General features: G+C 38.9%; 1 protein-coding gene across 5 annotated transcripts in view; it reads right to left on the reverse strand.

Moving 5' to 3' along the window:
* cacna1ha (calcium channel, voltage-dependent, T type, alpha 1H subunit a) overlaps positions 1-13,561 on the reverse strand; it is a 170,202-nt gene that overhangs the window by 48,281 nt on the left and 108,360 nt on the right. For all 5 annotated transcript variants that reach the window (XM_044331855.1, XM_044331854.1, XM_044331853.1 and 2 more), the window contains 4 exons: positions 12,956-13,089; positions 11,243-11,340; positions 6,564-6,723; positions 3,170-3,494 (listed from right to left, as the gene is read on the reverse strand). In XM_044331855.1, the coding sequence (XP_044187790.1) occupies positions 3,170-3,494; positions 6,564-6,723; positions 11,243-11,340; positions 12,956-13,089 (717 nt within the window). The remainder of the gene's footprint in view (positions 1-3,169; positions 3,495-6,563; positions 6,724-11,242; positions 11,341-12,955; positions 13,090-13,561) is intronic.

Raw genomic sequence — 13,561 nt, forward strand, 5'->3', positions numbered from 1 at the left:
TGCTCTCCTTGCAGTAGATTAACAAATGAGCCAGAAATTCTCATCTCGGAGCTAAAATACACCTCATAGTCATGGAACTTTTTATTATATAGAAACTATAGACTATACACAAACATGCAATCCAACTAAAAATATACTTTGTCAACCAAACTGATAATCTGGCAGTTAATATTACATCTTGGAGACTAGAAAACCAACCACCACCTAGCAAGTCTAGTCATCTTGCAATTTTCAAACAGGCCTCTAAAATCTTTATTTTCTTCACTATATGAGTCCAGTAAATATCAAAACTGTAAAAATAACATTGAAATTCATAATTTCAGATTTGATCCATCTATTGTATTGAACTCTGTAAATAACCTAATAAACAACAAAAACCATAAAAAAAACAGCAGTGCCTAACAGATGAGATTTTATACTATGCTTTTAACAACGTCCCCTGTGTCAACTGCATTCCGCATTGCGACAAATATATGAATTATAATAACAGAATAAACAAACACAAAATGTACACTACAACACTTTTTAATCCAAAAGCAATCCGGCGCAATTTTATCAGGGTTAAAATGTTGTGCAAAGCCCATTAAGGTGTAAACAGTAAAATAATCAATGCACTGTTGTAAAATCAGTACACAATAGACAATACACACCTGAACAGACTCATACATTTCATCAGGAATTTTGGTGAACACCAGCAGCAAAGTATATGCCCTCAAAGAAAGGACATTTTATCAAGGATCATCTTCTTTTAAGAACACGTGGCTGTAAATCTTGATGTCATATCACGCTGTGTTGTAAATGTCAATATGCCTGAACATGAAGGAGGGGATTCTCAGTTGACATTAAGAGGCGATAACCTGAACAAATCACTCATTGACCCACTGCAACCCCACCGTCTGCTGCTGTCTGTCCTGACCCATCTCCAAGATCAGAGCTAGCACAGCACCCTGTCCTGTAATTCATGCTAATAACATGCATGTGGAGCAGAGAACACGTTCTCAGCTGTCCTTTGTGAATGACTTAGCCAACACATTGTTCTTGAATCCTAATCGACAGTCTGGCAGGACAGGTCTGTGTGTACAGGATCAGTAGTCATTAACCTGTAGGTTGATAAAACACTAGCACGATAACCCTGATAGCCTTTACGCGTAATCGTCCTTTATCTTTCCTCTCTTACCTTTTCATCTGTCATTCCTTCTACTTTCTCACTTTTTCCACTTATTTTTATCTGTGTTTTTATTATTCCATCACACTCAGCTCTGCTTTCCTCTTGCTGTGTTGACAGAGATCTGTCCATTAACTGGTTCCTAAACTATGGGTCAGAACTGCGTTTGAGTGACAGCCTACATCGTCCCGTAAAATCAACTGTTATCACATGTATACTGAATTATAGAACAAGTCATGCAGTAAAAAGGCAAGTTAACAAAAAAAAAAAAAAGATCAGAAAGCTTAGGAAACCTCTGTTGCCTGCTTTCTCTACATTCTTTGCCTGCCTTCCCAACCCTAAACAAACCTGACCAAAAGTTTCGTCTTACAGCTGGATACATTTCTAATTACCAAAATTGAAAATACTTCTCAAATCAACAAAGGAATCAACAAGGGAAGCTTTCATGGTGTATTTGGTGTATTGCCCAACCCTAAAGTGGTTGGGATCCAATTAGGCCACAGGCTTGGTTGTGGTGGGTTCCCAACATGAAAAGTTAACAGCTTGTTGTACATTGCTGGAGTCCCAGGGTAACCCTGAATTAACTCAGTTTGGAGCCATAGGCTGAAATGTTTTCAAAACCCTGCACTGAAATGTATAATTCATGTTCTTTATATTTACAGATTCCAAAGGAATAAAACTGTAGACATGGATAACAAGCCAACCACCTCATTTAACATTCAATATACTGGAGCACTCTCCTTTTTTCCACATCCTCTCTATCTCTCTTTCTCCATATCTCTATCACTTTTCTTTTACTGTCTCACTTTAGCTCTGTTTCTACACTGCCTACACAAAATACAATGTTTAACTGTCTTCAAACATTGAATCAAAGTAGATTTAATGTGGCTTTTTGACACTGATAAAATGACGAAGATCCTTTAATATCAAAGTGACAACATATCTCATTATCTCTCATTACATTTATCAATTAATGATAAATATTAAACTAATTACAAATTTGATTGTATTCAAATGCAAATCCTAAGACACATATCATTGATAATCTCAGTGTTTCCATTGCTACGGTACAAGTCCAAATAATAATATTTCATACAAACATTTTGTTTCCATCTTACTTAATTAAACACATTATAACTTGCATACAACGGATTTAAATAGAAACCTTTCAACGGCCTCTTTTGTTTTCTATGCATGTTGATACATTTAATACACATTTTAAACACACAGACCACAAGAATCAGATGACACAAGCTTCTGATTTGAATTTGTGCTTGTCATGTTACCTGAGTAACCTGAGTGCCTGACTCAAAGTGATTCTTGCTTTACCCTCATAAAAAAAGAAAAAAAGAGAAAAATCTAATCTTTATAGCCTCTCACTATGAGACTCACACACACACACACACACTTGTAAGTTGTTGTAAGTACCAAACAGGGATTAGTATGTCTATTTGTCTCTCTGTGGGTATGTGTATGCGTGTACTTGTGTGTCTTCAGTATTTGTGCTCTTTGAGGTAATTTGAAGGTAAGACACTTTGAGAGAGTCATGTTGTGCAAGTCAAAGCCCATTAGACACAGAGACACATCTATCAGTGGATCCTGGACAGATATATTAGAGGGGCTGGAATTCATATCACAACAGCGCAGAGACAGTGTTAGCATAAAGCCTGCGATAGGGAAAAGCCTGTCACAGTTGCCTGGAGCGCTAGAAAAGAAAAATTCATTTTCTAAACCAGTGTGTGCAGAGGAAAGAGCTTTTAGGTCATGATACATGATGACCTGAGGAGAGAAATCTCTAAAAGGATGATTTTGAAATTTCAACAGACCTGTAAAAAACTGTTTTGTGTTGCTTTTGACTGATTTTGTGTATGTAAAAAAAAAGCATCTAAACTATCAAACCATATCTGATCAGCTTGTCATAAGTCATTTACATCTATAAATTTATATCAGTTAATCTGTAGCAGCTAGTGTATTTTTAGCCCCTGCACTTCTAGCCCTTCTTACCTGGAATATAGCTATCCAAGCGTAGCCAATATTGTCAAAGTTGACAGCTCCCTTGTGAGGGTTGAAGTTCCCTGGGCGACAGATGTTATAATACTGGTTCCAGTTAACACAGCTGTTAACACTGGCCCCTCCCACCGTAGGAGCTGATCCAGTCAGAGCTGAGCTTAGGTGGGGAGCGGGCAAAGAGCACTCGACCCCACCCTCGGTGTAGGGCGGCACATCGTGGCAGCGAAGCATCCCGTTCTCACGGCCTGCCGAGCAGATAAATGGGCTGTCTTCACCCTCCTCTGTTATGTAGTAAGGATTGATGGACAAGTTGTACATTCTGGATGGAAAAAGAATAATAACAGTTTATGGACACTGAAAATGAAATTATGTGTTGTTACATTACATTAATAGATTATGGATACAGTTTGTGTTGTATGTTCTAAGACTCTATATTGTAGGTTATATTAGAAATATACATACACTGAGAACTGACTTGATGCCAATTTCACGTTACAGAAAAACAAAATACACAAAATACAGAACATAGGTCATTTGTGATTAGAAGCTGGACACTCAATAACCCTTAAGAAATACAAAAAATATCCTCCTCAGGAACTGAAGAGGATAAAAAAACAGTACCTCATGCACTGAGAAACCTTTCTTGCCACCATTGTGCCATTCACCATTAAGAAAATGATCAGAGGCAATTATCGTTTGAGCTATTTAAGGTGAACTCCCACACATAAACCTGGATTAGATGTTAGCTAATGGTGTAATCAATATGAGTGGATATAGCACTGAGCTCATTAAGTGGACACACATCTAGTCACAGATGTTTTCTTTTTCTTTTACACCTCCAGCAGCAATGATGAACAACTCCTCCACTATTTTCACACTACACTTTATCACTTTATTTATACTTTAACCTCTTCCACATGTCCCCAATCAGTGATTTCCAATCTAATCATACACACAGTATTACCAGCTGCACACCAATGGGATCTAATGGCTAATAACTCAAAAAATCTAACAACAGCTGCAACCAATAGAGCCAAATATTCTAAGACCTTTTACTAGAAGTGTGTAATGGCTCACGTCTATCTTGGCTATGCTGTCATGAAATCACTTCTTCGTTATATGGTTGATTTGGTATGGTTGAAGCGTCTGTAGACCACCTGACCATGTGACCGTCCTACCCAGCTGCATTTGCATTTAAAGGGAAATATCACAACATAACTCAATGGCTCAGCATGCAGGGCATCCATTAGTATCCATGGTGACAGCTGTTTCCTACTTATGAAGGGCGGTGAGTGCGTCCAACAGTTTACCTGCTTATTTATACCCTCCCTTTAAAGTAGAGAGCTCTCCACGGCAGTGAGTGTGCCTTCATACCGAGTCACATTCGCTCTTGAAGTGCTCGTGGGAAAGGGCCTTTCTGTAATCCAGTCATTACTGCTGTCCTTTGTACTTAAAACCTGTTTGTCTGCTGCTATCGTGTTTATGTCCTACCTCTCCAGTGTTTGTTTGTCTGACTCCTGCCTGTTTGTTGCTGACTCTAAGCCTGATCTTGGTTGAAGTGCCTGCCTTTTCAGCCCACATGCTGAATCTCTGTCTGCTTTTGCTTCCATACCTTGAACCTGGTGACATCTTAACTATAAATGTTGGCTTCTGGAGATTCTGGAGATAGATTGTGTTGAAAGACATCCAGCAGCAGCAGCAGCAGTAGAAGCAGTAATATATCATGCAATAGCTCAGCAAAAGAGGCATATTATGGGAAATGTCTGAGAGGCTGGCTGAAAAAAGAAATTAAAAGAAACTTAAATCTAAATCCTAAAACTAATAGGAGAAAAAGCTGATGCGTCTCACATCTGTGTGCATGACAGAGTCAGGATTCATATTGTACCGTAGGTCAGATGATGATTTGTTCTGTAGAAGAAACACAGCAGCATGCCTTGGATATGAAATATTAAAATGCTGCTCTCTTTCTGTCTCTCTCTCTTTCTCTCTCCCATACTCACACACACACTCACACACACACACACACGGGAAGGATTCAGCAACATTAACTCTGGTACAATTTGTGCCATTACATCAAAATCAGAATTAGTTAAAAGATGTCTCAGAGACAGTCTTGGCTTCCTGAGGTTGTGGACAATGAAGCAGTTTTTCTGTCTCTCTTGTATAATTTTGCTCCCCACGGCTAAATTGGTGACTGATCTTCTCTTTGGCTGCATATGCTCCTGTTTTCCTGTCTTTGTCTTTTTGGAGAGTTAGTGAACTTTTGTCTGTTGTTTTGACCTAATAAGATGTAACTTATTTCATCACAAGATGAGATAATGGGAGAATATAGATAGATAGAATATTTTTGTAGAGGGAAATGCAGCTTTATCTCAAGCTCTCTTTGGACACGGCGTTTCCTCTCTGGGCGGCAGCAGTTCTGTCTGTGTCAGCCTGTTTACTACTTTCTTATGATCACTGAGTTTATTTGAGAATTTTATGACTTAATTCCACAAAGTGTGAAATATTTCTCTCTGTTTAGTAATTTTTCTGTCTGCCTGAGTCTCTGGTAGTTACAATATTTATAATATTTTACAAATATTTTATTATAATCTTCAGACAGGAGAACCAGATCATCTGCAAAGAGTCTAATAAAATTCAAAACTGGTGTATTGTACTGTTCCAATTTACAGGCAAGTCCATTATACATTAGATAATGTAGGGCTGAGACTAGAGTCTTATCCACTTTTACATCTCTCTCTGTCTCTCTTTTTCTGTCTCTGCACCTCCTTGTAAGTATGTAAGGCCATACAGTGATTTACATCCTGAGGGCGCTACACAGTTTGCGCACTCTAACAAGTTGCATTTTCTGTGTTTTTGCTACAGGCAATAGCTGACTGTTACACCCTATGACAACACAACACAAAGTCTAACATGTCGAAAGAAAGGGCAAAAGAGAGAAAGGAAGAAGGATGTAAAGAAACAGAGAGAGGCAAAGGGGCAGTGTGCGGAAAGTGGACAGAAAGATGATGTTTGAGTTCAGAGAAGAGAGCATGTTGAAAGATTCATGCATGCTGGAGGTATTGTTGATCATCATATGGATGTGGAGAGCAGCACTTGCAAAGCAGAGTTGATATCTTTTTTTTTCTAGGGGAAATTAAAAAATTGATTGCGACTTCTAAGTGGACTGATAGAGTTTGGATTTTTCACTCATCTCTGTTTTGCCTTTACTCAAGGACACAGATCTTAAATCCAATCTTATTCTCATCAAATTGCATCTTGCTACAAAGCTGATTTAGCTTTGGCTGAGGTTTTTGAAGAGGTAATTGACTGGGATCATTTGTGCTTCTTTCAGCATAGAACAAAACGAAGAAAAGCAAATACTGCATCACAAGACCAAATTACTTACGTTTTGATGTCTTCTCTCAGGAAGCAGCGGTTGCGCAGTAGCCCCGCCCACAGCTGGACTCCCACAATGCCAAAGATGAAAAAGACAAAGAAGCAGAGAAGGAGGACGTTCCCCAGCATGGGCAGGGTGTCCAACAGCAGTGTCACCAATATCCGCATACCTACATAGTGGAACACAAAGAATAAAAATAGCATCAGAAATCATTATTTTGACTATTTCACATGCGCAAGTATTTACTCACATGTTCACATACATGATATATTGTTATACTTTGCACGCGGTGCAGCAGCTAGCCTTTTACTAGCCCTCTGGTTACCATACACCCTGACAACCTTTACTGATGTTGTGAGCGTGGAACCCAAAACTTTGTCCCTTCAGCCAACGTAATTACAAGTGATGACAATACCAAAAGTGACAGTTTGACATTATTTCATCCTCTGGGATTTGAACTCACAGCTTCCCTGTGGCTAGTATTATCTAACCACATGTGTTCAGCATCCATCTCCAGTTGTCACATGTGTTAAACGTCAGCAGACTCAGGGATCCAGTCCCTGAGGTCCTCACAATGTGTTCTGGCCTCTCTCACATATATCACAGCTTTGTCACATCGACCACACTTACAGTACTCAAATATATCCATATTATTTTTTGGCAGGGACACAGTGTTGCTGATAATTTTGACAGTGGCAATGATATTTTAAACTTAAATCATGCCAAGTGTCCAAAATGGAATCTCCAGACTGTTTGTGCTGCGCCACTGCGGAAGAAAGGTCTGCCTGAATCCATTTTGGATGATCGGTGAAAAACAAAATAGAGACGCTCTGTTTTGTTTGGGAGTTTCACATTTATCAGGATGGACGTAAACTACACTTATCTCATCAGTGTTCTCATTAAATTTAGTGCCAGGAGCTAAATATTATCAAAGGACACTTAAAGTGAAGTCTGACTCATATTGTCCAGAAGATTATCATTCATTATTTATGTGTTTTGGAAACACAGAAGAACAAAACGTGGCTGTTCTTGCTTTTCTTCTTCTATAAAAGTCTATTTTTGTTCTGGCAAAATCAAGGAAAGATTTACACTTTATTCATCCATCATCAGTCAGTTGATCTCTCCTTAATAATTGTTTGTTAACAATGCAGTTGCAGATCTAGAGTTGCATGTGCTATAATGTGTGTTTGTGTGAGGTGAGGTGCAGGTGAGGCTCGATCCATCAAAATCGAGCTCTAATGGGATGTGGTCATGGCCCTGGAGAGGAATAGAAACCAGGAAACCACAGTATCACTTCAGCAGACACACAGGCAGGAGCTACACAATTAAAATCATTCTCGGCAAGTCTCATCTTTTCTTGTGTTCTGACTGAGGTCTTCCCGTTTTCACATACCTGCCTTTTCAGATCTGGCTGTTTCCTATTTTTCCACACACACAAAAAAAGAAGATACAGGGGGGGGGGAAGCTCACAGGCATTCTAAAGATATTTCTCATCATAAGCCTGATGATGAAAATGTATGTCTCTGTGCATGCTCGGGGTAAACAGCAATACTCTAGAGACACTACAGAGACACACACATACACACACACATAGAAGCATACAGTTCTGTGTGCATACGCCACATAGAAATGCACACATGTATACACACTGAGTAAACAGCACACAGATGCCTCTATAGTGAGGCATCTGTGTGCAGTGAGATCTGCTCAACAAACACACAGAGTTCAAAGCACTGACACCCCCTAAACAGAATACTAATGGTTTCTCCATGCACCATGTTGGTACGGAGATATGATTCAGCAATACACTGAATTTTATAGCTTAGAACAATACAGAGGGGGTTAGAAAATACCAAGAGATTTAAAACTAGACTGATATTGTGTTCACTCCCAGAGTTACAATGCAACATAATTTGATTGGAGTGATGTTGCTGAAAAGATCAAGACAAAGAGAAGGATGTAAATGTTGGAAGATTTTGAAAAACTGCAAAATAATTTAAGTAAAACCTGGACTACCCTTATGTCTTAGCATTAACTGTCATGTTTTGGGACATAACTTACTTACTTAGATACTTTATATGCCTAAAATCAGACATTCAAATCAATCTGACATTCATTTCTGCATTTTAAGTTAATGTCTTTATTTTTTCTTGGAACCAGCAATCTGATGTGGCATAGCAGTTAAGCTAATTATCTGTTGAGATCACAATTCACTTTTATTTTACTCAGTCATGAAGTAAAACCAAAAGAAGACACTGGTCAAAGGACTTGTCCGCTGCAGTACACTGATGAGCTAAATTATCAAGTTATGCAGGATTAAGCTGTCGGCCATGTAAATCAAATAATATTCAGACATTCCAGCTAGGTGTGTGAAATGTGTGCACGTGCACATGTAGCGTGCAAGACAGTTAGCACAGGATTTGCAGGAGGCCCCCCCATGCATGCAGCAGCCTTGTGAACATGACATAAACAGAAAGTGCTGCTCACTGTATCTAGGCTACAGCACAAAAACACATATAACATCTGTCTAACAATAGATATTTCCCATCCACTTAGGCAGAAAGACAAACAGAGAGAGAGTGATAGTGGGATGGTTAGAGACAGAGAAGATAAGTAGGGAGACAAAGAAAAAAAAACAAAACGGGCGATCTGTGTGGCTGACTCGCACCCGTAAACGCTTGATATCTGATCACATTTCATGAAAAAGAAAACAAAAGGAGAGATGAGGAGAGAGTGTAAAAGAGACAGAAAGAGAGGAAAATTTGAGGAGGTATGCTGGTGCTAAGCATCTTGAGGGTGTCTCTGGTTGCGTGCACCTGTGAGTACAAGTGTGGGCTTTGGGGTATGTTTGTGTCTGTATCTACACTGACCTTGAGTTTCCCGCCCCAAGTAAAAGCTTTCAATGCAATTCTCTCCCTCTTTCCTCTCTCCCATTTACTGCCCTGTGTCAGTCACCCTTCAGGGAGCAAGTGAAAACTTGTTACACTAATTTAAGTTTTACTTCACTTTGTCCGTGGCTGTAAAGATCGTTCCTCAGGGCTACTGTTAGCTTAGCGATAAGGTTATGTTTAATGTTACATTTTCCGTCGTCACAGAAGTGGAACAATAAATACGTATGTGTGTCCCCGTGGCTGAAACAGTTTGTGATGATAGCTTGAAAGAAACAGACAACCTGCCATGCTTCATGATTGTGTTTAGGTTCTCTGCAGTGCCCAAAGCACCCACGAATACACACACACACACACACACACACACACACACACACGCACTTGTACAAACATGTAACGTCATCATTTACGTGGGAGAATCTGAGGGCAACCTGTGTTCCATGATAACCACTGGCTTATTCTGGGAAAGTGCAGTCATCATTCATATTCACACACACACACGCACACACACACACACACACACACACACGAGTTGTATCCTTCTCATTCACTACTCCTTATATAGTAGACACTCAAGATTGCTCAATAGTGTGCGGTAAATTTAGATTCCGGGCAGATATTAATCATCAGCATTTGCATCATCACTGACAAGTGTAGAGTTAGCCAGTTGTAATTTTTGTATCTTTAAAATGTGATGCATTGCATTGTGGGATTGTTAGCAACAAGTAGTGTATATGCCATGGACATTCCTTTTTTTGGTCCATTGAGGAATTTTGTGAAAATCCCAATAAAAAGGCAGACAGTTAGACAATATAGTCCACTATAGTAAATACAGAGTCAGTCTTCCTGCCTGCTGGAGCCAGAGAGCAGCCAGACATCTATATCCTGACAATATACATTTAGTAAATGTAGTACGAATATTATATACATATTATTGTTTTATGACCAATAAAATCAGGCTGACTTCTAACTGAAACAGCAGTGTACATTGAGAGATAAAAAAAGAAATGTTTATAAACATGTTTAAGAGAGGTGTATTGAGTAAAATGGCCCCATGTGCTGGCAGCCTGAACCTGAAAAACCACTTGGCCCCTTGCCTAATGTATGCTGGTTAATAATCTAGTATGATGTTATGACACCATTGTCTAGTGATCCTCTTTAGCTGTAGATTCATGGCCACCTCTGTCACAGAGCTTTTAGGAAAATGACAAACGATGTGCAAGTTCTCGCTCGGCACAACCTCTGGCTGTGAGACTAAAGGAAACATCAATTCCTGGATCACTGGTCAATTTACCATTAAGCGGCGAGAGTAAAGACACCACAATAATACATTTTTTTTCTCATGTAGTTTTTCTTGCAGTGCTCAGAGCAAACCTGTTGAATGATAACAACTAGTATTACACAGCACAGGATAGCAGGAAGTGAAATGTACATAATGAAATATAAATATAAAATGTGCATAGGTTGAACAACCTGTGCTCAAAAAATATTCATGTATGAATATAAATAAGATATAAAAATGCAAATGTTATAAATATTAAATGTTATTAACTAATCACTGCAAGAGCTTTCCTTGGGTAATAATGCTTGTAAAGTGCACTCAATCAACACTCCTTTTCCTCCTGTTTTCCTTATTCTCCTTTTCAAACCTTGTCATGGACAGAGTTTTCTTTCCTACCAGCTAAATGCATTCATAAATAGCTGAAATGAAAACCATCCAGGCTTAAAGCAACAAGTTCTGTGGAGTGCTGCAGTGTGCTAAACTGTGCTAAAAAAGCAAATGTTCAAACTTGTACTTACTTGGTACTCTGTTGATGGCCCGCAGTGGCCTGAGTACTCGGACGGTACGGATGGCTGACAGACTGGCGTTGTGGCCATCTAGAGAATACTCCATCACCCTAAAGACACAGTTGCAGTCAGACAAAGGCAGGGAGAGAGCAACAAAACTGAGAACACCAAAAATATAATAACGTTTATAATGGCATCAACCCACATAATTATTGTATATTTGACATTTAATTATACAGACTCACAAGCTCTTTTGCCTCTGTGTAGTCTGCTGTATATTACAGCACCCAAACATCATAAATGTGGCAATAGTCAAGTAGGCACAGAGACAGTTAGGACCCATAGTCTTAATTGTGTTAGTTTCCTGTCCTCTGCTCTATGATTGTGCTTGCCATGTGGGTAGCATGTGTGTGTGTGGTCATACTGGATCGGCCCTCAGAGCGTGGGAGTATCTAAAGGAATGTCTGCTGCTGATTAGGTCCTGCACTCGCCTCATAGTGGCCCCAGTCGTCAGTCTGGGTTGGCAGCTGACAGCAGGAGCAACGTGTACTCCGCCAGTTTCCAAGTTGTTGGTTGTGGTTACTGAACGTTACATTTGAAGGCTGCTCAGAGAGGTAAATGTGATATTGTACTGTATGTTTCAAAAGGAAAAGGGTTTAACTGACATTTTCTTTTCACTGTACGTCTTTTCTTCTCTCTTTTCTTTGCTTACTCTCACAGCAGGTTCAGTTTCCAAGTTAAAATTAGATGCTTTCATTTGTTATTTGTTGTTTTCATCTGAAGGTAAAAGATTCCAGTACGGTGCCACTTTAGACACAATTTGCAATCAATGGTTCAAGTACGGTATTATAGACCGGTGAGGCCTTATGTGGATACATGGTGAGGACAACACTTTCTTTTACATTGCACCCTTATTCACCTGGATGGGGGTGAAGAACAGGTAAATTTACTTATAATGTGAGGTAAAATTTCAGATAATTTTACACCCATTTAACATTTTTGAAAATATGGTTGAGTCTCTAAATTGAGTATTACGAGTAAATCATTTAATGCCAAAAAAGTGACAGGTCTTTCTTTCTTTTTTTTAATGATCATGTAATGATGATGATTCTACAAAATGGCTGTGGTTTTATAAGATTGTTAGCAGGAAATACACTTAAATTTCATTTGATTGTTAAATTCCATAATGACGAAAGTGGCAAGTCTTTCTTTTAATAATAATGTGAAATTATGGTGCTTCTACAACATAGCTGTATTTTTACAAGGTTGTGTAAATAAGAATACACTAACAACTACATTTTACAGATAAATTCCAAAATTACAACAATCGTCTTTTTTAAATATGCCAAAATGATGACGAACACAGCACACCTATGTAAAGGACACATTCATTTTACCAATGACAGGACATTGTGAGGACAGATCGATTCAAAAACACACCGACAGGCACAAACCTGTGTCATGCAGCTTTGTCATGTGTGAGCTGTGAGTCATCATATTTATTCCTAAGGCAGGAAATTGCCTGTCTGTGCGTGTGCACGTTGTTTGTGTGAGCTAAGCTTGCACTTGTGCTTCTATGTTCGTTTACTTTGTGTTTAACGTCAGAGTAACACGGACAAATGAAGTGTTATTTTATTTAAAGGTGGTTGCTATTATCTAGCTGCAGATGACAAATAAAACTGAGAAATTTCTGGGCATGTGCAAAAAGCATTGTGGGATACTGACCCTGCCATGACGATGACGAAGTCAAGCTGGTTCCACTTGTCACCAAGGTAACAATTGGAGCCAAATATTCCCAGGGCCACCATCTTGATGACCATTTCCACCGCGAAGAAAGCAAAGATACAGTCGTCCAATACCTGGTTGCACATGATAAAAAAAACATACATACGACAGAATTAATGTTTAACTCTGACAACAATAACAAGAGGAAACTGACTTTTTGCCAACAGAAAAAGGCCATGTCCATGTTTAGATTCCTAATCTTTATAGAGTCACATTTTAAAAGAACCCATGGAAGAGCCAGTGGAGGTTGTCTGAAAAAGATTTCTTGTCTCCATTAGCAGGGAAGAGCTCTGGCTTAGCATGGCTATGGCAGTGTATCAATTAATTAGACATCTACCACAGCACAAAGGCTGTCTGTATTTGAATATAATGAGCACATCTCAATGTGCCAAGCATTAACATTAGACTACAGCAAGAGCATATTGAAACAAATGACACATCTCAGACAAGAAAGAGGATGAATTAAGTTTTTATTATCATTTATTTAAAAATTGGATTTAGTATTGCTTTGGCTCTTCTAGACGCTTCACATTAACTTAAAGTAGA

The sequence above is a fragment of the Thunnus albacares genome, chromosome 17 (assembly GCF_914725855.1).
Source record: "Thunnus albacares chromosome 17, fThuAlb1.1, whole genome shotgun sequence".
Classification (NCBI taxonomy): Eukaryota; Metazoa; Chordata; class Actinopteri; order Scombriformes; family Scombridae; genus Thunnus; species Thunnus albacares.